The following is a 25,904-nucleotide window of genomic DNA, read 5'->3' as shown; positions in this document are numbered from 1 at the left end:
CCAAACACTACACTTCCCAGCAGCCCTCGCGGCCGCGCCTGCCGGGAGGAAGCGCGTGCCCCGCGCCCGCGGCCAATCCGCGCCCGGTGCCGCCCCTCCCGCAGCGCCCGCGAGGGCCAATGGGAGCGCGCGGAGGCGCTGCCGGGAGGCCCTGAGCCAGGCGGCGGCGGCGGCGGCGGCCTCGGCGAGCGGGGAGCGGAGCGGGCGGTGCCCCCCCCACCCCCTACCCCCCCCCTCCGGCCGCGCTCGGCCCCGGCCACGCTGGCGCCCGGGGACCCTCCCGAGATGCCGGTGCGGAGCGAGCGGTGCCGCGCCAGCGGGGCGGCGGGCTCGGCCTCCTCGCCTCCCTCGGCGGCGGCCGCCAGCAGCCTGGTGCCGCCGCCCCCCATCAACACGGCGCAGCCCGGCGTGGCCACCTCGCTGCTCTACAGCGGCGCCAAGTTCCGCGGGCAGCAGCGCAGCAAGGGCAACGCCTACGAGGTGGAGGTCGTCATGCAGGTGAGGGGCCCGCCGGCCGCCGCCTCTCTCCCCGCGGCCCCGCTCTCCTCAGGCCGCGGTCGCCGTCGCTGCCCCGCCGGTTCCCTCGGGCCGCGGGCGTCCCGCTTCCCGTCCTCTCGCCTTTTCTCCTCCCCCGGTTCCCCGGCTGCTGCTGCCCCCGTTCCCCTCGGGCCACGGTTACCGGCCCTGGCTCGGGTCGCGGTGTGCCGTCCCCTCGGAGCCCGGGCACGGTGTGTCTCCTGCAGCCCCTGAGCCCCGGTGAGGCCTGTGGCTGAGCTGGCAGAGAGCCCCTTCCCTTAGTCCCCGTGTCTGTGTCCCACTCCTGTGCCCTGGGGAGCTGTGCCTTGGGGGATCTCTCCCCCTCAGGCCTGGAAAGAAAGGCCCGTGGCCTTTCCTGCCCTGTGCCCCCACTGACACAGCGAACTCTCCCTGTGATTCCCCCAGTTCTGTCAAGCCCAGTCATGGCAGCAAGTCCTCAGGCTCTGAGGGAATCTCTGTCCCCCTGTGTACTCTCCCTTTCAGAATCAGGGGAAAGACCCTGTCCTGCTCCCCTCAGGTCCAGCAAGCCTAACTCCTTTCCCCTCAAACCCTCAAGCCTTTCCCTCCACCGCCGCCTCTTTGCTCCATTGCCCCCAGGCCTTGGCAGGGTTACCTGGGATCCATCCCCTGTTCCCTGCAGGCTCTGGGGTGGCTGTGCACCTCTGTGCCACAGGGTGGAAGGTTAAGGACTCAGCTTAGAGCAGGTGTTGTCCTGGGAAGCCCCTGCCAGTGGGACAGCCTGTGTTTCAGGCCTGGCTGGAAATCAGCAGGGGTCCAGGTTGCAGTCTCTGGCTGGCACAGCGTGTCCCCGGCTGGACCTGGGACCTGGGATGCCCCATCCTTGGAGTGTCAGGAGACTCCCCCAGGCCGAGCAAGGCTCCTGGGACAAAGTGCAGCGATTTGTCTGTGGGAGGAATGCAGCCAGGCAGCTGTAGTGCCCAGCTGTGCTGCGCATTCGGGATGCTGGCTCCTGTGGCTTTCCCATTCCTCTCTGCAGTCATTGTCACCCTGTGTGCTTTATTTTTAGTCCCAGGCATTGGCAGGGTGGCTTTGGGCAGAGCTGGCGAGGTGTGAGGCCGTTAATACCCGGGCAAGCCAGACATCTGATACACCCTTTCCTATAGAGCACCCTGCAAGTCAGGCCTTTCTTCCCAGTTTGGTGGCACGGGATCTGGTGTGGGGGGTGTGGGGAGACTGTGGGCAAATGTGTAGCAAGCACAATGATGACACTCCACGCACGTGTCAGCGTGGTGGAAAGCCCCAGGGTCAGCAGATGGGGCAGCGTTGGAGCCCGTACAGTCCTCCCCTTGTCAACAGCACAGGCGTACCTGGCAGGGTTTGCTGTGGTGGGGACATCCTATGGCTGATCAGCTGCACTGCACGCTGCCTCCTAGCAGGGGCTTTGTGCTAAAAACTGCTGCTGTTTTGCATGCGTCAGCTGAGGAGAGGTGGCTGCCTGCTCTCCTCCCCACGCAGGGAATCGTTGCTTTTCTTTGAGCACAGGTGGGGAAGATCCATCTCCTCACAGTTGATGTTTGCACTTCCCCCAAATAACTGGCTTCTATGCTTTGAAGGCTGAGCTGGAGATGTCAGGGAAAAGCTTGGAAAATCCCCTGGCTTTAAAGGCGCTCGGAACAGACGCAGCCCCCTGCCTGGCTTCTGCACAGCAGAAGAAAGGAGATGCAGCCCTGGAACTCAAAAGAAGGGTGCCATAAAAGCATCAGATCTGGGAGAAAAGGCCCCTTTCAAAACCAATGAGAGATTGTCTGGCTTCTGAGCAGGCTTTGGTGTGCACTGTGCTGCCAGGCTGGGTACAGGGCAGAGAGTATGGGTAGCGTGGTAGATGTGGGTCAGGCCTCTTAAATAAGCAGGTGGTGAAGCTCAGGGCAATGCTTTCTTCCTCTAGCCTGAATTATCTCCAGTAAATAGATGCTTTTTACTCTTCTCTTACCTGAACACCAGTTTGCTGGTAGCAGTGGACTGGGAAATGTGTGGGCTGGGTGTGTGGGTGATTCTGCTGCTGGTGCTCTCACTTGGAGAAAACCATGGGTCAGCTTCCTTCTAGGTGGAGGGAGCGAGTTTGTTTCCCATTGGAGACCTCTGGGCAGAGGATGCTGGCTAGGTGTGGTGGAACTGGAAGTGAGCAGAGGGGCGTTGTGGGGCCTGTGACGTGAAGGCTGACAGAAGTGAGCTGTAAAGACCTTTCCAGGTGGCTCCTAGCTGTGGGAAAGAGCTGCCAGTGTGAGCATTGGGCAGTAAGGTGGGGAGTCTGTACCAGCTGAAGCTGAAATTAGCCTTGGAGGGGTTAGAAACTGTTTTGGATCGACTGGGTGCCTTGATGCCTACGCTTATGGTTGTACTTTGCACTCTTTTCTAGCATGTGGATATGGAAAACTCCTATCTCTGTGGATACTTGAAGATTAAAGGCCTTACAGAGGTGAGTGTTAACTGCAAAACAACAAGAAAAGGTGCTGTGTGGAGGCTTTTCTTTTTCCTGGTGGGGTGGGGGAAGCTGCCACCAGAAATGGGAAGTGGAGGGGTTGAGTGTACAGTACGTTAGACCACTAAATAGTTTAATAGCTCCAGTCTGTTGTTCTTGGCATTTTGAGCAAGTATGGTGGGCCTCAGTGGGGGTCTTGAACGAGGGAGGCTTATCTGGCATCCCTAAAGGTCTGAGCAGAACTGGATCTGACCCTCCAGTCAGCTTCAGGTGCTCTACCAGTGGTGATGTGTTCCTGAGAGGAACAGTCATGTTGTTACCTACTTCTTCCTCATCCATCCTCTAAGATGTGCTGGTGGTGTCAGACAGTCAGTCAGAGCTGTCTCCTGGGGGGTGATGCTTCTTTGGGCTGCAGCACATCACCTCTGTCATCACACAGGAACTCTTGGAGGAGCTGGCTCACCCCAGTCGAGCTGGAACTTCTCCACAGTCCAGCTCTGACACGGCTCCTTCTGGTTTCATGTGAAGGGAGAGAGGCTGGAGGTTGCATGAGTCAGCATTTAGGTGTGGGGCAGGACGACTCAGTGTGCTGCCTGCAGGGATGGGAGCACCAGCCTCAGATTGCCCAGAGTCCTGCCTGGGAGATGATGCTTTTGCTGGGCGTGGGTGCCTCTTGTCTGCTGGAGCTTCTGTCTCTAGGTGACAAGTCTTCTGACCTCTCAATCATCTCTCCTAGGAGTACCCAACCCTCACCACTTTCTTTGAAGGGGAAATAATCAGTAAGAAGCACCCTTTCTTGACACGCAAGTGGGATGCTGATGAAGATGTGGATCGTAAACACTGGGTAAGGAACTCTGAGGGGTGGGTGTGGGTCTGTCGCTGTCCTGGCTGAGCAGCTGGTTTGGAGGTGAGATGCAGAGTGTGCCCATGGAGGAAGCTCTCCCTTTTGGGTGCCTCCTTCCTTCACCACTGGGATCTTTGCAACCAGAAGTCCCTTCAGCAGGCTGCTGGCTCTGATCCAGGTGAAGGGAGAGGGTGTCTTTCCACTAGCTGGCCCTGTGGTTGGGAGGGAGCAGGAGCAACCCCATCTCTGGAGCTCCCTAGGAGAGCACACTCCTTGTTTTGAAGGTTTTTATCACAAAATGGAGCAGGGAAGGGGAGAGGTGCCCCCCCCCCAGCATAGGCTGAGCCACTTGTACCTGTGTCTCAGCCACCTCAACCCTCCTCTCAGGGTAGGGTGTGTCTGCTGCTGTGCCCTGGATCAGGGCCACAGCACCCAGCTGATTGCTTCCCCGCCTTGACCTTTGCTGTTGCTTGCCAGACTTTGATGTTTACTGTGCTTCTGTCACAGTATCTTCCTCTCCAAGTGTTGGAGCTTCTCCACCTGGGCTGGATATGGCTGTGGGCATCTGGCAATCCTCTGTATTCCCCCATGCTAGGCCTGAGGTGTGTGTTTAACACTGCTCCAAGGGAAGAGCAGCCCTTTCAGTGAGGAGATCCTGTTCTATTGCAGTTCTTCTCTCCTAAATAGCTGGCACTAGTGAGCTTTACTCCTGGAATAAGCATCCTGAGTTGTTTCTTTTTGTGTTTCAGGGGAAGTTCCAGGCTTTTTACCAGTATGCAAAAACATTTAACTCTGATGACTTTGATTATGAGGATCTGAAAAATGGGGACTATGTCTTCATGAGATGGAAGGTAAACTCTGCCTATCTCCTTCTCTGAAGCTTGTGAGCAGCTCCTTACAAGCAACTCAGAGAGGCTTGTGATGCCTGAAAGCTTCTTCAGCTACGCTGGTTTAATGAAAGATCTGACCCTACCAACCTTGCAACCCACCATACTTGCAAATTCCAGTGTGACTCTTGTTTAGCCAGCTAATTGCATCCTTAAGGGCTGCAGTCATGGCTAAAAACACAACAGGAAAATCTTGCTTGGTGATGCTGCAGAGGATTAGAGCATTGATGTCCTCAGTCTCTGTGTGGGGCCTGCGTGTTTGATGCAGACAGGCCAGTCTGGACCTCTCTGCCCTTCAGCTGGATTGATTCCTTTCTCTATACAAGCCTCATGCAGTTGTGACAGGGGGAAATCAGAATCACAGGAAGGTTTTGGTTGGAAGGGACCTTTAAAGATCATCTAGTACATGGTCCCTCCCCTGCCGTGGGCTGGGACATCTTGTGGTTACTTAAGCCCTGACAAACCTGGTCTTGAACCCTGTCAGGGATGGGGCATCCACAGCTTCTCTGGGCAACCTGTTCCAGTGTCTCACCACCCTCACAGTAATTAATTCCTTCCTTGTATTTAATCTAAAACTGCCCTTAAAAGCCTTGCCTCATGTCCTAATGCTACAGGCCCTGGTAAAAAGTCCCTCTCCACCTTCCTTATAAGCCCCCTGTAAGTATTTAAAGGCTAAAGTAAGATCTTCTCTGAGCCTTCTCTTCATCAAGCAGCTCTGAATCCTGAGTTTTCAATTGGCCTCTGATCTGCAGTGGGCAGGTGTTGAGCTGAAACTATCTTGTGTGCTCTAAACTGGCTCTGCTCTCAGTTGTCAGATGCCCTGTAAGGTGCCTACAGCAGCAGGCTGTGAAAGAACATACTGGTCCATGGCCTGGGCTGCTGCAGGTGCAGGGAATGCTCAGCCAGGAGTGGCTTTGTGTTACAGGGTGCTGATACTCAGTTTGGGGGGGGGGGCAGATGGGAGGGGGGTAGTGTTTGACTGGCACTTTAAAATACGGTCTGTGTTTGTGTGCAGGAGCAGTTCCTAGTCCCAGATCACACTATCAAAGACATCAGTGGTGCTTCCTTTGCTGGTTTCTATTACATCTGCTTCCAGAAGTCAGCAGCATCTATAGAGGGCTATTACTACCATAGGAGTTCAGAATGGTAAGGAAGATCCCTTCCTCTTAAGGACTGAAGGCTGGCTCTTCAAACCAAGCCGTGACTCCTGCTTGTCTGCAGCCTTGGGAGTGTCCAGATGGTGCTCTCCTGGGCTGGGAAGGGAGGTTGGGTCTGGTGGCTGGACCTCAGGGCAGAGGGGAGGGGGTGTGTGTGCTGAGCTTGGCTGGGGCAGGCTGGTGCAGCCCATTCCTACAGGATGAGATGCTGCCCCATCGGCACAGCTGGGGGTTAACTGGGCAGGTGGGGGAAGATCTGAGATCTGGAGATGTGCTGCAGCCCTGTGAAGCAGTGAGTGGTCAGTGAGGTTTGTCAGGAGACAAGAGAAAGCTGTGGCTCACTAAAAGCATCCCCCAGAAGCCTGCTCTGCAGCCCAGATGCTCGTGGGGCTTGTCTGCTCCTGGCCTCCCGTGGGGCTGAGCAGGTGTCAGGCAGCCCAGCCTCGTGCAGGGCTCTGCTCCCTTGGGCTGGGCTTTGCTCAGTGATTCAAGCTTTGAGCTTCTCTGTGCCTTGTCCCTTCAGAAGAGGTTGGAGGGACGTTTGAGAGGGAGCTTGGTGCTTTCTCACATAGAACAGCTTGGCTGTTGCTCCCTTCAGGCAGAAATCTTGCTAGGGCAGTGCTTTGTAGTCCACAGTCCTTGTGGTGTTGCTGTAAGATATGGGGAACAGTCAAAGCTTAGTTGGTTGGCTTCTTGTTAAAGCCATGTGACAAATAGCTGTGGACAGCTCTCTCCCCTCTCACAGCCCCTGATGCTTGTCATGTGCAGCAAGTGAATCTGTGGGGTGGCTGGAAGCTTTTGGGGAGGGAAGATAGCTGGGAGGCTTTCAGGCAGCCCCCCTGGAGCTAAGCTTTGAACACGAAAGCCCTTGAACGTTAAAGGTGTCCAGCATCCACCTCAAAATGCAGCCTGGCTGCAGGTAGCTCAGAGGAACAGGAGTGGAAATGAGGAACGATGCTGAGTCCTCCTGGGCACCACAGGTAGGTGGGTGTTGGGTGCCTGGACACCTCAGGCTGCAAAGGGCAGAGCAGATCCAGCTACCAGGGCGCCTGCTCTGTGACCTGCCGAGCAGGGGCTGTTCTGTTGCTCTGTGTGTGATCTCCTTGCCTTTTTTTTTTCCCCCTCTCTCCCAGGTATCAGTCATTGAATTTAACTCACGTTCCTGAGCACAGTGCTCCTATCTACGAATTCCGATGACAGCTGCCCAGGACTGATACTGTATCCAAGCACAGCGGGCAGGAGAGCACAGCCTGCCAGGAGAACTGTGTCCCTGTGGCAGCACGGGAATGCACGCTGCTCTCCTGCCCCCCGGACTCGAGAGAGAGAGAGAGAGAAAGAGAGAGAGAGAGAGAAAGAGAAAGAGCCTGAATGTTAACCCAGCCCAAGGAGCGTGGCTGCTGGAGCTTGATTCTCCCTCCTGTCGAGTGGATTTGATCTTTAACCTGGTTTTAAGCTACCTTTAAATGCACTTTCTTATTGCACAGCTAGTTTCTCTATCACTGAAATTCCTCCCGGCTCTCCTCTGGAAGCTGTTTCTCAGTAGCTGGGATCAGTGGTCTGGCCTCTGAGTAATAAGAAAATATAAGCTCAGTGCTTATATTTTCCTTGTTACAGCCTGATGTGGGTTGAAATCACCAGGACTTGGGGTTTCTTGCCCAGTTTGCCAGCTCTGATGTTTCCAGAGCCGGGTCCCGTGTGTGAGGCTCTGCTTGGCAGAGAGCTGCTCAGCTGCAGAGTCTGTTGGGGGGGGAGTGTTGGCTGAGACAAATAAGGCTTGAAGGAGTCTTTGCTTCATGCTGGCTAATGAGGTTAGCTGGAGCTGCAGATCTTTAAGGAAACGATGGCCCTTTGGAGCTGGGAGTTGTTCCGGTGTCTGGATACGCCACTGGGAATTAATTTGATGTACGGACTTCCAGGCTCTCAGTAAAGTGGATCTGAACTCTGCTTATAGGTGTATATTTGCTCTTTACTTAAGTTAAGGGTAAAAAAAGACAAAAAAAAAAGACTTTTATTAAAAAAAAAATATTTTTATGGTTCCTTTTCCCAAGGACCCTATGGCAGGTGCACAAGTTTTCACATTGAAAACCAGGAATGTCTGCATTTAGTTTTTATATACCTGTCTGTAACCAGCTAGTAACTGTCTGGAACCAGCTGTCACTGGCTGCTCTGGGGAAGTGATGGGAGTGGGAGTGTTGAGCAGCATTGCAGGGGCAGCTCTGGGATTGTTCATCATTTGTACTCGCTCTCCGTGCTTCGACACCACTGCTTTGATACCTTTTTACAAGGAGAAAGGAAAAACCCAACAAAAAGACCCAATATCCCTCCCTGGTAGCTCTCCTCTGACTCTGAAATGTTTCAAGGGATAGAACTTAAGGCTTGTGTGCCAAAGTGTGTGTGTGTGTATGAGTGTGTGGGTTGTTTTTTTTAAAAGGTGTTTTAAAAGTTGGCCTTGGTTGTATCTTTACTGTGACAGTCCCACCCTTGGGGGCTTCTGTGAGAGTTTAGTTGGTGTGTTTCTGGCTGTTTTTAAGAAGGATCCCCTTAAAGCCGGCTCACGCCGCTTGCTAACCAGCTTGGGTGTTGAGGATGGGTTTGCCCCTGGGAGAGGGAAGCAAAGCCAAGGTGGTTTGGGTTTTCATCTTTCTTACTAGCTTCCTTTCAGCAGCACATCTGTCTGGCTCATTGCAGCAGCTGAGATGTTAGTTTAAGCCTTAATTAACACAGAAGTATTCAGGTCTAAGTGAGCAAATTTCCTGTAGTTCCAAGTCGGGCTCTTCTGTGCTCAGAGCCAGTGGCTGGGCTGGTTTCAGGAGGTGCTGTGGAAAGCACCCACCTCCTGCATGCTGTGCTGTTGGTCAGGGGTGAGTCCTTTTCCCCCGGCACAAATGGAGAGAGGCTTGCTTGTGGGAGAGCTGTTGGAGAGGGGAGAGCTGGTGGGAGCCCCCATCATGAGGGAGGAGGCGTGTGCTGGTGTCCTGGCTGTTGTGGGTAGAGCAGCACGATGGCAACGGGAGAGTGGTGGGAGCAGCAGAGCACTTGGGAAAGAGATTCCTGGTTTATTCTGCTTCTCTCAGAGAAACTCAACCCCTTTGGCAGTGGGGAGAGGGGATTCCTCGTGGGTGGTGCTGGCAGGTGTCCTGGTTTTGAGAGGCAAAAGCTGGCGGGGCTGTGACCCAGCGCAGGGGTGAAGCTTCTTCCTGGGTGCTGTGCAGGCACGGGGACCCGGCTCTGCTGGCTGTTTGCAGCTCTCCAGAGCTGTCTGTGTGCAATATTGGTGGGGTTGCTGGTCTCCTCGTGCTCCCCAGGGCTCAGTGCCAGCATGGCACTTGGGTTTGATGTGGTTTAGTTGAATTAACACTGTGGTCGTTGGCAGAAGTTGGGTTAGAAAGGGTCCTGGGGCTGTGTGACTACCCCAAGACCCCTGAAGTTTTTTTTTTTCTTTGAGACTTGGTATGTTGTGAGAAGGGTAGGGAAGGAGCATCCTGCTCTCTGCCACTGTCCTGAAGCCGATTCCAGCTGAAATCCAAAGCTGCCAGCATGATGCTGCCCCAAAGGGTGCGTGTGGCAGGTACTGAATAGGTTGTTGGAGCGGAGGGTTTTGCAGGGGCTGCAGGTGTTGGGAGAGCTTCCCTCCTCTAAACCCTTTGTGTTTGGTTTTTCTTTTTCTTCAACTCGTTTGGTGAGCTAAGTAGAGATGTTGTGTATGTCGTGAGGGGCTGAGAGAGAACTGGACCTGGGGAGGAGAACCTGGGGCACGGAGGTAAGAAGTGGGGTGTCTGCGCTGGGAAGAGGTGGTGATGTCTCTCCTGCCCGTGCCTGTGGGCAGGTGAGCTGGGGGGCTGAGGAGGGGGCGTTTTGCAGAGCGGTCAATGTCCAAATTAAACATGAAATGTATTTAAGGGCCCTGTCTCCGTGTGTGTTTGTCACCCCCCCCACCCCCCCCGTGTTCCTCGCTGCTGGGCTGGAGTTGTGCTCGTCTCCCCTCCACCCCCATAAGGTCTCTCCCAGAACCCAATCAGCTGCTGATTGCTTTAAACGCAGGATCCGGCCCTTTAATTAGAGGAGCGGGAGAGGGCGAGGCCCGGTGCGGCGGCTCCCTGGGAGCTTTCCCCGTTACCCGCCTCCATTCCCGAGGAGCCGGGCCCGAGGGAGGAGCGGGCGGAACGCGGATCGCGGGGCGCGGGAAGCGGTCGGGGCGGCACGGCGGTTGCACAGCACCGCACCGCCCGCCCGGGGCCGGCCCGGACGCTTGAAGGGGGACGGACAGACCGGCGGCGCTTCCGGTGTGCGGCGTGCGGGGCCTGGCGAGCGGGCCGGGCCGGGCCCCGCCATGGGCATCCTGGAGAAGATCTCCGAGATCGAGAAGGAGATCGCCCGCACGCAGAAGAACAAAGGTCCAGGCCGGCGGGGTCGGGGGGCGGGCTGAGGGACCCGGGGGGTCGGGGGCTGTGAGGGGCAGGGGGAGGCTGTGGGCCGCCGGGCTGCGGGGGGGGGGGGGGGGGGGGACGGGGACGGGGGGCTGGGAAGGGGGTGCGGGGGAGACGTGACGGGATGGGGGTGGCTTGGGAAGCAGAGCCGCGGTACGAGCGGGGTGAGCGAGGGGCTGGGGGTAACCCAGAGCCGGGTGAGCCCGGAGGCTGGGGGTGTGGGCCTTGGGAGAGCCCCTCCTGGCAGCCGCACTCAGTCCTCGCTATTGATGCCTCTCAGGTTGGGAGGGGGCGCCCAGGCAGCACCCCCGAGGCTCGGGCAGCACCCCCCGGGCTCTCCTTGGAGCTGGGCTGAGGGCTCCGAGCGCTGCCGGGCCCGAGGCTGCCTGCCGCGGGGTCCCCGAGCTGGTGCCCTGGCATGAAGAGGGGGCTCTGCTCCCCGTGGCTCTGCCCGGCACCGTGCTGCTTTGGGGCCGTTAAGCCACGGTAGATGATGGAGAGGGAAAGCAGTTAAACCCGTGAGCTCCCGGGTTTGGGCCTTTCTGGGTTACAAAGGGAAACAGCTGCTGCTTTTCTCTTTTCCTCTCTGCCAGGTGTAAATGCAGGTGTTTTGTTCAGAATAAGTCAGTAAAGCGCTTTCACCTCCACGAGTGGCAAGTTAACTGTGGCTTTAAGCACTGCCAAGAGTAGGGCAAGGCAAGAAAAGCCTGGCATCTCTGCAGCACTGAATGTGACCAGGTGTGAGGAGGGATCATCCCCCTGCAATCTCTCCCTCCTTAACTGGCCCCCTCCACCCCTTCATTCCTGCACCTGGGCTCCCTCTGGCTTACTCCTTTTACCCAGGAATTTTTTGGCTGCTTATTTCCCTCAGGACTGACTTTCTGTGTGGGATATACCAGGAGGTCTGCTCTCAATGGCCAAGGCTTTGAAAAGTTACAGAACACCTGGGGTGTTCTGGACACACACCCACACCCCTGGGGTGTTCTGGACACACACACACACACCTGGGGTGTTCTGTACACACACACACCTGGGGTGTTCTGTACACACACCCCTGGGGTGTTCTGGACACACACACACACCCCCCTGGGGTGTTCTGGACACACACACACACACCCCTGGGGTGTTCTGGACACACACACACACACCCCTGGGGTGTTCTGGACACACACACACACACCCCTGGGGTGTTCTGGACACACACACACACACCCCTGGGGTGTTCTGGACACACACACACACACCCCTGGGGTGTTCTGGACACACACACACACACCCCTGGGGTGTTCTGGACACACACACACACACCCCTGGGGTGTTCTGGACACACACACACACACCCCTGGGGTGTTCTGGACACACACACACACACCCCTGGGGTGTTCTGGACACACACACACACACCCCTGGGGTGTTCTGGACACACACACACACACCCCTGGGGTGTTCTGGACACACACACACACCCCTGGGGTGTTCTGGACACACACCCCTGGGGTGCTCTGGACACACACACACACACCTGGGGTGTTCTGGACACACACACCTCATGTGTGTGGTAGCGCTCAAGACATTGACCGAGACCCATAGTGTTCTTGTTTCTAGGAGTGAATTACCAGCAGCTTCTTGTCAACCAGCTGCTGTGCTTGTGTCATTCCAGCCACTGAGTACCACCTCGGCCTGCTGAAGGCAAAGCTTGCCAAATACAGAGCTCAGTTGCTGGAACCTTCCAAATCCTCGGCGGCCAAAGGCGAAGGCTTCGATGTGATGAAATCCGGGGACGCCCGGGTGGCGCTGATCGGGTTTCCCTCTGTGGGTAAGGTCAGTGAGTGTCTGTGGTACCCCCGTGGCCTGTGTCTTTCCAGGCTTGTGGCTCGTGCAGTGGCTGCAGAGCAAATCCCTGCCTTCTCTTTGTCCTTCACCTCCCTGCCACGACTTCACGGTCAGGTAGAGCTGGCTGAGATGCGCCTGGATCTTGCCGTGCCCTGTGGTAGCAGCCTGGGACTTGGCCTTGCCCAGTGCTGCTGGGAGTAGAGGTGACAGTGTGGGATCTACCAGTGTGTAGTGACAGTGCCAACTCTGCCCCCACCACCTCAGCCCCTGAGCCTGGAACAGCCCCGACACGACTTCCAGAAGCTGAGGAACGCTTCAGTGTTTGCTCCTTCTGCTTGAATGTCCACTGGTGCTGTTTGTGATGCTGCTCTCTTGCATTTCAGTCCACCTTCTTGAGCTTAATGACCTCAACTGCCAGCGAAGCTGCATCTTACGAGTTCACCACCCTGACCTGTATCCCAGGAGTCATAGAAGTAAGTAGGAGTCTCCTCCCTTTGGCATAGCAGTAGTAAGAAATGCAGCCGTGTAGGTGTGTCCATGAAGCTGTGCCAGGGCAGGTTTGGATTGGACATGAGAAAAAAATGTTTCACTGAAAGAGCTGTCAGGGCCTGGAACAGGCTGCCCAGGGAGGGGCTGAGTCACCTTCCCTGGATGTGCTCAAAAAAAGGGGCAGATGAGGTACTGAGGGATCTGGTTTAGCACAGGATGGGAATGGTTGGGCTTGATGATCTTCAGAGGTCTCTTCCAACCTTGTGCTTCTGTGTGTCATTCCCACCAGTTACACTTGTGCTGATGCTAAGAAGGAGCAATATCCAAAGGACTCTGCTGACTTCTGCTTTAAACTTCAGGTGGTCTTAAGTGCTTGTGGTATCAGGTCTTCTGCAACCTGCAGTGCTGATTTAGCACGTCTCTCAGCTACATAACTCTTCAGGATTGACAGCCTGAGCAGGGTTTTGTAGGCTGCTGTTCGACTGACCAGAGCAACAAGATGGTTCTCAGCTGAATTTTTTATAACAGCTATTGGCACCATTGACCAGATGGCTGGAAACCTTGACAGATTTGTTTTTAATGAAGCTTTAAAAGAGGCAATCTGTACCCTGATCAATTTGGAAATAAAATACAACCACTGTCCTTGAGGAGTTTTATTAGCGGTGGCCTGAGCATCCATCAGGGAAAGCAAATGGCAGAGGGCATCAAACTGAAAAGTGCCCCTGAGTAATGAGAAAATCTGGGTCAGAATTGAAAGTGGAGTTAAATAGTGAAAGTAACCGTGTTGGTGTTAAAACCACTGCAGGCAGCCACCAAAGCCCTTACTGAGGACTTTGCCACAACAATAGCTTGAAAGCTGAGGCCCCACAGGCCTGATGAGTGAAAGGCTCCTGTTATTTCCAGGTGCTGTAAGAGCTGCAACACACCTGAATAGTTCTGATCCATCTCAGCAAGGGATGGTGGCATTTTCTTGTTACAGTGCTTTCTTGTTAGACCAAGACTGTTAGGGGTTGGTTTTTTTCTTCCCTTTCCATGTTACCAACTCAGGATGACGATGCTCTAGCACTGTGCTGTTCTTCTGGTGCTCTGTCAAACTGCAGCCACGTGGTGCTGCAGGAGGTCAGGACCTAACTGCAGTGTGTGGTGTTGAATGCAGCTCTTTAGGAAACACCCTGGAGGTTGCCTTGACAAAACAGAGCCATCAGCTTTCTGCAGAGTTGTCCTGCCCTGTCAGGGTCATTCAGTTCCACTCTGCAGGCTTTGGAGCCCAGCATGTGCTTGGGGCTTTCAGCTCAGTTGCCCTGTGCAAGGCTTTCAGCTTTCTGTCCTTCTGTTTCCTTTTCCAGTACAAAGGAGCCAACATTCAGCTGCTGGATCTGCCTGGAATCATCGAAGGAGCAGCACAAGGTTGGCTGATCTCTGCGTTCATGTAAAGTAGGGATTTGCCCTCAGTCATGTACCAGGGTGTCTCAAACATTTAACAGGTTTCCTGGGCCAAGAGTTCCCACGTTGGATTTCCAAATTTTAGAGTCCTTGATCTTATGTGAGGCACGATTCTTATCCCTGAGCCCACGTATGGTTCTATATGTAGCAGAAGGATGCTTTTCTGGAGGTGGGAGCCAAAGCAAGGCAGTCACTTCTCACCTCCTTGCGTGAGTGTTATCTTGCTCATCTGTTTTCTGGTACAGAGGAAATCTAAAGAAAGATGCTAGAGGGGTGGAGGGGGAAATTACAGCTAAACAGTCACCTCTTTTGACTAATTTCCTGAGTGCCTGCCAGTCCTCCCATCACTCCTGACTCTGGGAAGAGGTGTTGGCTTTGTCCCTCTGCTTCATCGCTGTCCCGATTGGCTCATCATGTCAGAAAATGCCTGAAACTCTGGGAAATCTCATGGTCTTTCCTTGGAGGAGCATGGCCTGGTTAATGACTGTGTCTCCTTTTTGACCAGAAAGTATATGTAACACCTCTGCACTGGGGCCTAGGACTGTTGTGGGTTAGCAGCCCTGCTGCCTGGAGCTGCTGCCATGGTGCAGGTCGAGGGATGTCTGTCCTGCTGTTGGCATTGCTGCCCCTGCAGCCATTCTCCAACAGCTCTACCCACACCAGTAAGCTGTGGTGGAGGAGCAGCAGCAAAGAGTGTTGTTAGGGCTTGTGCATAAGACTCTGTGGAGGGACTGGATATGCTCACTCAGGTCCCCCAGCAGCTGACTGCAGCCAGTGCAGGATCTTTTCCCTCCTTTCCAAGCAGCTGTGCAGGGCAGGAGTCCCCCCAGCCTGGTGCAGAGCTCGTAGCTGGTTTCTCTTGCTGATTTGCAGCTGTCTTTTCCCAGGGAAGGGCCGAGGGCGGCAGGTGATAGCTGTGGCCAGGACAGCAGACGTCGTTATCATGATGCTGGATGCCACAAAGGGTGAAGTACAGAGGTGAGAGTGTGCTGCTGGGTGCGTGGACCTGGGAGGTGGTGGGCCAGCTTCAGGGGTTCCCACGTGCTCAAAAAGCATACCAGCACCCTGAAGTGTTGTCCTGTGCATTTGGGAAGAACCAGTACTAAAACTATTGAGTGTGAGGGGGAGATTGTACTCCACTAGAAGCATGTTAGCTAGCCAGCTTAGGCTCCTCAGCTGGAGAATGTTTCCCACAGGATGGCTGTTGGGAGGTGGGGAGTCAGCAGACTCTGTGTGGTGTTAACTGTGGCTTTCAGGCTTTAGTGACAGCTCATGGCAAGGCTGTTTGATAGCCAAAAGGGGAAGGGGTGTGTGTCTGCTGCCTGTGCTCAGTCTCATGGGTGCTGATGTGCAATGTGTCCCTGCAGGGCCCTGCTGGAGAAAGAACTGGAATCTGTAGGAATCCGGCTGAACAAAAACAAACCAAATATCTACTTCAAGGTGAGGTTTCCTAGGCAGTTGCAAGCAGGGCTTGTGTCTGGCTGTTTACTCAAAGCCAGGGTCCCTGTGTGCTGCCCTTTGTGTTGGACAGACTGAGGGGGTGGTTATGGATTTCATGGACTCTTCTTAATTCCCTTTATTGCCTCCCTGCAGCCGAAGAAGGGCGGAGGCATCTCCTTCAACTCAACTGTCACGTTGACTCAGTGCTCTGAGAAGTTGGTGCAGCTCATCCTGCATGAATACAGTATCCTTTCCTAAAACCAGGAGACCCTTAAGCCAGCAGCAGCTTGTGAGCTGTGCTGCAGCTCAGCCTTGCTGCATCTGGGTGCTTCCTGGGTTGAGAACGAGCTTTTGCAAGCAAGCTGAGCCCGTTGGCTCTCAGCAGTGTGTAGACCTGTCAGCGTTTGGGCCTTGACAACGTTCACCTCAGAAATCTTCAATGCTGAGGTTCTCTTCAGAGAGGATTGCTCCCCTGATGAGTTCATTGATGTGATTGTAGGCAACAGGGTCTACATGCCGTGCCTCTACGTGAGTATCTCAGGAGCAGCCTGCCTTCTGCCGCACTGGGAAGACACCGAGGCTTCCTCCATCCTAAAGCAGTACCGATTTGGGGTTTAAGAGGTGGAAATCGCAGCTCAACAGGGAGCTTTTTACAAGCGGCTGAGCTGGGAGCGTGTTCCCTGTGCCCTCTTGTGGCTGGCTGCCGTGGAGCAGCACCGGGTGTGCTCACAGCACCGAGCCTCCCCTTCCACGCTCGAGCTTTCCTTACTGGTCCCTTGTGCCAGGGGTCACTGGACGGCTCTGGTAGCAACTGCATCTCTAGTGAGATCCAGGATGCTGGAGATGTGTTGGAAGTCACCCCAAAGGGACAACTTTAAAAAGCCCAAGTTCAGGCTTCTGAATTTCAACTGCTTATGGCACTGAGTGCCTCAGCCTGTCCTCTTGCTGGTTTCTTTTGTGTCAGATGCTGGAGCTGCCTCGTGACACCTATACAGACAGCTCTTCACTTTCTTGCAGTGTTGCCAACTTCCTAAAGGCTGTGTTGTTTTCCCTTGGGCTTAGGTTTATAACAAGATTGACCAGATATCTATGGAGGAAGTGGATCGTCTTGCTCGGAGACCCCACAGTGTTGTAATCAGGTAGGAACCTGCCATGCTGCCCCATGTGCTGACCCGCATGGTGTGACAGTTTGCTGCATACCTCTTACTCCAGCATCTCCCAAGAAGGGCCTTCTCCTAGGGCTGTCTTCAGCTGCTGGGGGGAGAAGAAGAGCTGCTGTGCTGCTTTCTCCTGGCTTCCCTCCCCTGAAGGCAGCCTGCTTGGCTTCTCCACACCTTCTACAGGCCAGAGGAAGCCAGTTTAGCTTGTTTCCTTAGAAGTGCTGGTGTACCTGACTGGGGCTTTGCTGCATCAAAGCTCCTTGCCCTTCTGAAAGCACTATTTATTTCACCTCATTTGTCCTTTACTGGCTTCATTAAAGACTTTTCCCCTTGTTCCCTAGCACTCTAATAAGATGTTTCACCTTGTTCTTCTGGATCTCTAAATCACAACAGCAGTAAACACGGAGATGTTACTGGTGTTTTGCAGCTGTGGCATGAAACTGAACCTGGACTACTTGCTGGAGAAGCTTTGGGAATACCTGGCACTTACCTGCATCTACACCAAGAAACGAGGACGTAAGTGACCATTAGCTAAAGAGAGGGTTTGAAAGGCACAAAGGGCTGCTGCTCATCAAAGGCAGACAGGCTGCCAGCAGGGCTTGGATGTCTGGCTGGCACTGACCTCATGTCTTGTTATGCTCTTCCGAGCTGCCTCTCAGCTCTTGGGGAGTCCTGGCTGTTCTATCTGATACCACCCCCCCATCTCCCCCAGCCTCCTGTTCTCCCTGTGGTAGAAGAGCTTTCCTAAGACTTCACATGATGATATAAGGAAATAAAGTTGGCAAGTTTGCAGCTTTCTCCCTTATACACACTGTGATGAACTGTTCAGCCCATCACTACCCAGGAGAGGTCTCCTGTTACTGCTGTGAGAGTTTTGGTAGTTCCTATGCCAGGCTCAGGAGTGCCTTTGATCCTCCTTTTGCTTTACAACTTGCTCACAGTTGCTCCCAGTGATGAAGGCATGCCTGTACCTTCTTCCTGTTTAGTTGTGAGCAGCTGTGACTGGACTTGGGTGGGCGTGAGGAGGTGAAGGAACTTTAAGTGAGCTTGTGAAGCTGTCAGATCTGGGGAGGAGGGTTACAGAAAACTACAGAGTGGTTTGGGTTTACTTGAGCAGGTGTGGTTTTGACTTTGAGGGGGGGTTTTCTTGTCCTAAGTGGAGTATTTGGAATGGGGTTGGAGCAGGTGGATTGTGAGGAAGCAGTTGACTCTGTGGCATTGGTGACTACTTGAGGGTACTTCTGTGCTTTCAAGTACCCAGGTGCTTGTGTTGCCTGGGAGCTGGCAAGTGTGATGGGAGGGAACTTTGGGAGCACAAGGCAATGTGAGATGGTGTCAGCACACACTCAATGGAAATCCAATGCTTTCTTGTGGTTTTTCCCCCCCTCCTGCTTCTCCACAGAGAGACCAGACTTCACTGATGCCATTATTCTCCGGAAAGGGGCCTCTGTGGAGCATGTGGTAACTTCTTTGCATCTTTTAGCTTTCCTTGTCTGTAGAAAGCAGATTCCTGTTGGACCTTGCTGTGATTTGTGCTTGGTAAAGCTTGCAACATGTTGGTGTTGACTTGAGCTTCTTGTTTTCTTACCTTGACTGATTCCAGCTGCCTTGGGTTCCTTTCCCAGCTGCTGGGAAAGGTTAAAAAACAGTAATTACTTAATGAAGTCCAGGGAAGAAGCGTGTGGAGGCAGTGGGGTGTTGTGTGGTGGTCCCTGTGTGTCTGGCTTGTGTTCTTCTGAGTGCTGTTAACTGAATCACAGAATCACAAGGTTGGAAAAGACCTTTAAGATCATCAAGTCCAACCGTCCCTGTCCTGTGCCCTGAGCACCTCATCTCCCCATCTGTCAAACACACCCAGGGATGGGGACTCAACCCCCTCCCTGGGCAACAGGCTCCTGAAGTCACTGTTGTGATTTCTGGTGCAGACCTGAGTTGCTTCTAGTTCCTGGGTGTTAAGTTGTTTGCCCAGCAGTGCTGTTGAGCTGCCTCACGTGCTGTCTGTCTGTCTGTCCTGCAGTGCCATCGGATTCATCGATCGTTAGCCAGCCAGTTCAAATACGCCTTGGTGTGGGTAAGTGTTGAACAGTGAATGAAATACCCACCCTCTGGTGCCTCTGGTCTTCTCCTCACCCTTCTTCTTTTGCTTTCAAGGGGACAAGCACAAAATACAGCCCCCAGAGAGTGGGCTTAACCCATATGATGGAGCATGAAGATGTCATTCAGATTGTCAAGAAGTAACCCTCTGTGCTGGTGCCTGGCCTTGTCTTTAATCACTAGAATTGGAACTGACCACATAAAAGTAAAACAAAACAAGAAAAGGAAAGGAAAATTTAAAAAAAAAAAAAGAAAAAAGAAAAAAAGGGAGAACGTGTTCCAGCAGCTGGGAAAGCAAGAAAGCTTCTGTGAAGCTCCTTCTCTTGGAGAAAGGCAGCAAATGAGGCTCCTGTGTTCGCAGGTGGGGATGGGGAAGATGGGTTTCCATCTTGCAGCATTTCAGGTGAAGAATTGTTCCTTAAAAATAAAACAAAGGAGCCAGTTTTTCTGGGACACAGTTCCCACAGCCAGGAACATCCTGCCCGTAAGTAGGGTCTGCACGTGGGTCTGTGTGCCACCTACCAGTGGCTTGCTTAGCCAGTGGGGAGTTTATGGGTTTGTGGAACAGCTCCAGCCCCGTGCTTTGGGATGGAGAAGCTGGGGCTGAGAGGATGTTGCTGATGCTTTGCTGCTTATCTGCTCACTTAACTTAAGTGTTGGTCTGAAACAGATACAAAGTTCTCCCTCCCCTGCTCACCCCACACGTTGTCTGAGCAGCTCTCACCCATGGAGGCTTCAGTCTCTGCATCTGAGAACAACCTCTGGTGAATTTATAATGGTGTGTCCCCCCCCCCCCCCCCAATTAACATCAAAAGGTGGCACTCTGTGCCTCTCCTTAGCTCTACAGTAGGGTTCTTAGGGCATCCTGGCCCAGCTGGTACTGAGAGATGAGAAGTGGAACTCGGTTAATCAATGCTTAACCTGGCCAAACTGCAGCAGGGTGCCACCAGAGCTCAGCCTGAGGTGAGGATTCACTTTGGCATATCAGGAGCTATCTTGGGGTTTTCCTCCTTTGTTCCTGCCCTGCCCATTAGTCCCCAGGAGTATTGCCAGGTATCTCCTTTCTCAGTCACACCCCTAAATTCCAGGAACAGCTCTTTGAGCTCAAAGTACCATCCCATGCCACAGGGTTCACCCCAGCCTGGTTAAACATTCTTGCTTGTCTGGGTATTTTTTCATCAGCAAACTGGGGTTTTTCTAATCATGCTTTTTCATTGAATACTGATGCTAAACAACTCAGAGTGCCTGATAGAGGACAGCTCTTTCCTTTGGGGATCGAGAGTTGCCAATAGCTTTTTATTTTCTTCCATTGGAAAAAGGCTTTGGTCTGATGTGGATTCTTAACTGTGAGGACAGGTCTGGTAGTGAGCTTGTCTGAGCAGGGCTCCTTCCCCCTCCTCCCCGCTCCTCCCCACCCCTCACAAACCCATCGGGCAGAAATGGAAGGATTATTTTATTTGAGAAAATAAAAGTTGCTATTTCATGTGAACTGTAGGTGTCTGTCTCCAGTGGGTAGATGGTTTGGTGTGTTTTCTGACTCGTTTTCTTTGGCCACCTAAAGAACCCTGGATGCTGTTGTAAGGGCTGGGGGGGTGGATTAGATTGTGAAGAAGCTGCAAGAGAGGGCTGTGGGGCTGGAGGCGACTTGATGAGCTGTGATGGGAGATAAATAGACATTTTTACACAATACCCAAGCTAAGAAGGTGACTTTGAGCACTGCAAGTTCCATTCCCTGTCCCTGGCTTTGTTCACAGCTGGAGTGCAGAGCAAATCCCAACCACGGCGGCGGCTGGTGGGGAACGAGCTCCAAATTAGCCGCGGTACCCGGCGCTGGCTGTGGAAAGCAGGCGCCTCTCTGTGTGAATTGGGTGGGATGCTGTTCCAGCACATTAACTTGCCCTTTCCATTTCCTCTGAAGGTTGCACAGGCAGGGTTGTTGCCTGCACAAAGGCTTCTGCTGGTTTCGGTTTCGTCCCTGAGTTTCTGACATGTCACTCCAAACCCAGGAGCCTGGTGAGCCCCGGGGACACCCAACGGGCAGCCGGAGCTGCCGACTGTGCCATGACCTGTGGCCTGGGTAGCACATTGGAGGTGGGGACGTGGCTGATGCTTGAGTGCACAGTGTTAGCTGCTAAAACGTGTCCTTGGCTGCTGAGTGCCTACCTTTCAGTGTGTTCAGCTTTCAAATGGGCTCCTCCAGCGTGCCATCATCTCTGTCTAATTAGCCTTACTCTTCACTTAGGAAATTGGGCGTTTTATCCTGTTCTGGATGAACCAATGCATGATTAAATTGGGGATGGGCCCCAAGTAAAAAATAGTCAGGCCAGGGGAAGAGCTCACTTCCTTTTTTAGTGAGCAGCTTTTGTGCAAGCACGTTTCCAGCAGTGTTGGGAAACGCATGCCTCTCATCGCAGCGCTCCTTCTTCCAGACAGCTTCTCTAATTGTTCTGCAGTAATGTTAAAAGCTGCAAACATTGCAGTTCAGTGCAGGGGCAGCTTTGCCTGAGGATCTCTCTGATTCCTCAGAAAACAAGGACCTAAGGGCAGAGAGGGAGCGTTGTACTGGAGCTGCCTGAGGTTTGTGGAAGTGATCAGAGACCCTTCGTTAGCTCCAAGGGGCAGGTGGCAAAGGTAGGTGTGCTCAGAGCATCCTTGATGCATGTGTAGGGAGAAAGGCAGGTGCTTTCCTGTCTGGGAGGATGATGGGGGGTAAATGGTTGCAGGCAGGAGCTGTGGGTTTGCCCCCCAGCCCCGAAAGAACAGCACGCTGTGTTTTCTCTGCTGTATGAGGGAAGGTTGGGCTGGATGATGCTCCAAGAAAGCCACCCTCAGCAGTCTGGCTGCTGGTCAGCTCTTCTGCGCTGCAGCCCCCTGCCCTTCCTCTGCTCTTGTGGCTCGCTCCTCTCTCATGAGCGCCGTACCCAGCTCCAGGGGGGCTGCACCCATCCTGCCCTGCCCCTGCACCCTCTTTTCCCATTGAGCAGGGCCGTGCATGGCTGCTGAGCACCACTGCAGGTGTGAAGCCGGGCGGATCGGCTTCGCCACAGTCCATCAGCCACCCTCCATCTAGTCCTGGAAGCTGCGACAGCCCGAGGCGTGCTCTGTTTAAAACGCCTGTTCCAGGCAATCAACCAGGTTTGATTGGCTGAACACTCCTTTTTATAATTTAATTTAGTCAGGAATCGTTTGCGAGGTAATAAAAAGAGACTCTGCCTCTAAATACATTCATTTAATTCAATGAGAGACAGTTACTGCAGCGGGCTCGCCTCAGCCAGCTTCCCTCACCCCATCACACTGACATCTTAAAGCGCTGCTCGGGGCCGTATATAAGAGTCACGATCTGCAGTGACAGCTTAATTGTTTCAAATGCTGACAAGGGTCACCCCAACCAGCCGCTGCGCCTGGTGCGGGGGGCCGGGGCGGGAGGCTGCGGGGAAAGGGGATTTATGGCTGGCAAAGAGTTTTGAATTCCTCTGGTTGCAGCCTGCTAAATGATGAACCTGCCCCTGGGGGATTGGGGCTATTGATTGTAATTTGCAGTTAAGCCCTCGCTTTCTGAGGAATCAGCATAATAAATACCCACCGCATTACAGCGGGGACGTGGCTGCTCCGAGGAGGAGGAGGTGGAGGAGGAGGTTTATCCTGCCTGCCTCTGGCTCGCCCTGGGTTTGGGAGCGCCCTGGGCTCCAACCCTGCGGTTTGGTGTGATGCAGGAACCCGGAGCTGGATGGAAGGGGGTGAAGCTTTGAGGCTCCGTGGGCTGCTGACCTGGGGGCTCTGTGAAGGCAGGTGGAAATGCCCTGCTTGGCCCCAGGAGGAGAGGGCAGTCTGGTATTGCCAGGGTTGTGGGTGGCTAGAGCCCCTCTCTGTGCCTGGCACGGGGAGCCGGCTGACCCTGCGGTTTGGTGTGATGCAGGAACCCGGAGCTGGATGGGAGGGGGTGAAGCTTTGAGGGTCCTTGGGCTGCTGACCTGGGGGCTCTGTGAAGGCAGGTGGAAATGCCCTGCTTGGCCCCAGGAGGAGAGGGCAGTCTGGTATTGCCAGGGTTGTGGGTGGCTAGAGCCCCTCTCTGTGCCTGGCACGGGGAGCCGGCTGGTGGGGCTCTGCTCTGGAGGGGTAAGGGGTGTGGGATGTCTGTGTCCACCCCCATGGCCCTGTGATTTCTCTTATGCTTGCGTTGGCTCTGGGGCAGGAGCAGCCATTCTCCAGCTGTTCACATCTGGGGCTCCTGTCTGGAGGGGGTGTGAGTCTGCACCCTGGCAGGGAAGGAGCTGCTGGAGCGCCCGGCTGTGGCACCAGGGGAGGGGGACTGGAGCTGGCTGCCCTCACCCCTCCAGCCGCTCCCTCCCTGCCCCTCCCCAGCTCTGCAGAGGGAAGATTAGCTCTTGTCCCTCCACTCATGAGCGGGGATGAGAATAATAGCAGTCATCAAATATGCATCGGGTAGCAGCAGCCTGCAGCTGCCACGCAGCAAATATGGTCCTGCGGCTGCCGAGGGAGGGACGGTTCCCCCCAAGGAGTGAGGCCACGAGCAGGACGCTGGCGGAACCAGGGGCTTGGGGCAGCACCGAGCTGGCCTGGCACCATGTGGGGTAGCTAGGCTAGCCCAGGTGAGTGGCTGTGAGTCCCCTGGATGGGTGGCACGTCCCTTGGGCTCCCCACAGTGGGAAGGGCTGGGGAGGGAACTCTGTGTGCGGTGTTGGTCCTTTACACACGCGCTGCGGCATGGGGCTTGGCTCCTCTGGGTAAGGGCCTGGGGTGTCCTCTTGTTTCTGGTTGTCCTTGCCTGCTTGCTTGCTGCCTTTAGACCTATGGTCTCACTTTCCAACTCGCACCTTCCCTACAGTCCCAGCGTTCCTGCTTGCCCCCAGAGAAGAGCTTCCTCCCCTGAGTGTCCCTCCTTCCCCAGGAGCCTCTGCCCAATCCCTCCTACTGCCCCTTCCCCAAATCTTTTCACCTGTTCAACCTCAGGAAGGCTCTGTGTGGCCAAGACAGCAGCACAGGGCTGTGACCTGGCTCCAGGGCTGCCAGCCAGCACTCCTGGGTGCATGCCAGCTCTAAGCCCAGGACACGACATGCCCAGCTGCTCTCTGCTTCCAGCATCTGCTCTGGCCTCTCTCCTTCCCATAGCACCTCCCTTGCGGGCATCTCTCGGGGGCGGGCAGGGGCACGGTGTGCATCGTTTGGGGGATGCTGAGCAGGGAACCAGAGGAGGTTGAAATTAGCTGCTGGGGGTGGGCGACAAGGAGAGACCCCCCTGGTGCCTTGGGGGCTCAGAGGGCTGTGCTGCTGTCATGTTGCTGCAAAGGTCCAGTGGGTCCCTGTGCTCCCGGCATCCCTACAGCTCACGGCTGGAGCAGCAGGAGCTGGGGCAGAGCTGCCCCACCTGCCCACAGTGCTTCAAAGTGGATGCACAAGAATGCAGGACCGATGACAGAGAAGGGGATGAGATGAGAGATGCTGCAGCTAGGGCTTGGTGGGGCTGGCGTGGTGTGGTGGGGCTGGTGTGGCACGGGGCCCCGCTCGCCCTGGCTGTAACTGGAAACAGGCTGTAAGCGGACCCGGGGCCAGCTGGTGACCGCAGACCTGCCTGGAGACAGAAGAGCTGCTGCCCAGGGAGCTCTGCCTGCTGATGCTCCAAAGGTACAGTCCCGGGCAGCTGCGCGTCGTGCCGGGCTGGGGCGGGGGTAGCAGAACCCCGGTGACCAAAATCTTCCTCCCCTTTCTGCACCTGACCCTGGTGTGGCCCCAGCCTTTGGTGGTGGGACCGGGGCTGTCCCTGAGGTGAGGTGTCCGTCCCTGGCTTGGACACGTGGCTGAAACTGATCAGGAGTGACGGGGTCAGAGGATGCTCTGAGCATCTTCTCCTTGAGCCCTGGTGTCCATCGGCACCTCAGGGAACCCCTCGCTGCCAGGGTTTTCACCCAGTGTCCCTCCCCCTGATGTGGCTGTGCCAGACACCCTGGAAACAGCTGCCAAACATGGGTGTCCCACGGATTGTGGTTGGTGGCTGTGGGTTCCCCCCTCTTACCCCCAGTGTCTGTCATGAATGCCCCTTCCCCAGCTCTGCCGTGCCACAGGCAGGGAATACTGTGCCCAGGGCTGAAGAACCTGGGGAGGTGTGGGGGTGTCCAGTATGGGGGCTGGGACCATGGAAGGCAGTCCCTGTGCAGGGCTTGAGGCCAGGCTGCCTGCTTCCTCTTCTCTCCCTTCCTCCATGTCTCCTCTCTGAGAGCCCTTTTGGGCTGGCACCACAGGCACAGCCATGGGGACAGTGTGGGGAGCCATGCCAGTGCCACGGGCACTGCCAGTCCCTCCCTGGCTGAGGGCAGCAGGGACAGAGATCGTGACTGCGGGCGGCAGTGGGATGGAGATGGGGATCAGGGCGGTGGGACAGAGCTGGGGAGGTGTCACAGGTTCCTGCCAGCTGGAGGGAGGGGCTGTGTGTGACCCCGCTGCATCACGGTGCCCGTGCCGGGAGGGATGGGGTGATGCTGTGGCGTGGGCCAGGGGAAGGGCAGGCTGTGTCAGCCCCATGATGTGTGACATCGTGGGGCTCCTGTGAGGCGACGTTCCCCGTGTGGTGTGGGCTCTGCTGATGCTGATCCTGTGTTTGTGTCACCCCACAGACCCTCTCTGGAGATCTGCTGGGGTCTCCCCCCAGCTCTGTTCCTCTGCTCTGTTGCTGCCTCTGCGCAGACCCCCCTGGGGTGTCTCCAGACCAAAATTTAATGCAGGGAGGTGGCCAAAGCCACCAGATCCAGGCTGATACCTCCCCTGTGGAAAACGTGGCAGGGAGGAACCAGACTGGGGGGACAGTGGTGCCTTGGGGGCATTAGCCTTGAGGATCTCCTGGTCTGGGGGGGGACTGATGGGTTTGGTCCTCCAGCTGTTGCTGGTTCTTGAGTTCCTCCAGCTGCTCCACAGCTGGATGCTGCTGCTTCCCCCATGGGTCTCCCTAAACACCCCTGCGAAGGGGTGGAGCGGGTGCTGCCCCTGCCCATGCTGGTCCCACCGTGCAGGGTGGCGAGTTCCCACCACGGCTCCTTAAACTTTCATGAACCCTCAGCTGCAGGAACTCAGCCCTGGCATTAACATTTGATGTGGTCACCCCGCGCCTGGGCACGTGTGTGAGCGAACGCGCTGCCAGCAC

General features: G+C 55.2%; 2 protein-coding genes across 3 annotated transcripts; both read left to right on the top strand.

Moving 5' to 3' along the window:
• The first annotated feature begins 166 nt into the window (after positions 1-166).
• Positions 167-8,493, top strand: GID4 (GID complex subunit 4 homolog). Its single transcript, XM_084270818.1, has 6 exons — positions 167-498; positions 2,915-2,974; positions 3,714-3,821; positions 4,571-4,672; positions 5,724-5,854; positions 6,999-8,493. The coding sequence occupies exons 1-6, from the start codon at positions 286-288 to the stop codon at positions 7,060-7,062; spliced, it is 678 nt and encodes a 225-aa protein (XP_084126944.1). The 5' UTR covers positions 167-285; the 3' UTR covers positions 7,063-8,493.
• A 1,638-nt stretch (positions 8,494-10,131) lies between these two features.
• On the top strand, positions 10,132-20,234 carry DRG2 (developmentally regulated GTP binding protein 2). 2 transcript variants are annotated; one of them, XM_084270900.1, is made up of 13 exons: positions 10,132-10,259; positions 11,953-12,113; positions 12,509-12,598; positions 13,961-14,021; positions 14,945-15,035; positions 15,425-15,497; positions 15,651-15,741; positions 15,928-16,025; positions 16,560-16,636; positions 17,085-17,173; positions 18,060-18,118; positions 18,675-18,728; positions 18,809-20,234. In XM_084270900.1, the coding sequence occupies exons 1-13, from the start codon at positions 10,196-10,198 to the stop codon at positions 18,893-18,895; spliced, it is 1,095 nt and encodes a 364-aa protein (XP_084127026.1). In that variant the 5' UTR covers positions 10,132-10,195; the 3' UTR covers positions 18,896-20,234. The 2 variants fall into 2 exon arrangements, with proteins under 2 accessions (XP_084127026.1, XP_084127027.1); XM_084270901.1 differs by lacking the exon at positions 10,132-10,259 and adding an exon at positions 10,950-11,030.
• The last annotated feature ends 5,670 nt before the right edge of the window (positions 20,235-25,904 follow it).

The sequence above is a fragment of the Gallinula chloropus genome (assembly GCF_964237585.1).
Source record: "Gallinula chloropus genome assembly, chromosome: 15".
NCBI classification, from domain to species: Eukaryota; Metazoa; Chordata; class Aves; order Gruiformes; family Rallidae; genus Gallinula; species Gallinula chloropus.
The sequence above is the reverse complement of the archived record's forward strand: the minus strand, read 5'-3'. Positions and strand labels throughout refer to the sequence as shown.

What these genes read in the sequence shown, in the direction of transcription:
- GID4 (XM_084270818.1), top strand. Translation starts at nt 286, where the DNA reads ATGCCGGTGCGGAGCGAGCGGTGCCGCGCCAGCGGGGCGGCGGGCTCG. An exon ending in AGATTAAAGGCCTTACAGAG is followed by an intron (nt 2,975 to 3,713) that starts GTGAGTGTTAAC and finishes CATCTCTCCTAG; the next exon opens with GAGTACCCAACCCTCACCAC. An exon ending in ATGTCTTCATGAGATGGAAG is followed by an intron (nt 4,673 to 5,723) that starts GTAAACTCTGCC and finishes GTTTGTGTGCAG; the next exon opens with GAGCAGTTCCTAGTCCCAGA.
- DRG2 (XM_084270900.1), top strand. Translation starts at nt 10,196, where the DNA reads ATGGGCATCCTGGAGAAGATCTCCGAGATCGAGAAGGAGATCGCCCGC. An exon ending in TCTACATGCCGTGCCTCTAC is followed by an intron (nt 16,026 to 16,559) that starts GTGAGTATCTCA and finishes CCTTGGGCTTAG; the next exon opens with GTTTATAACAAGATTGACCA. An exon ending in CTACACCAAGAAACGAGGAC is followed by an intron (nt 17,174 to 18,059) that starts GTAAGTGACCAT and finishes GCTTCTCCACAG; the next exon opens with AGAGACCAGACTTCACTGAT.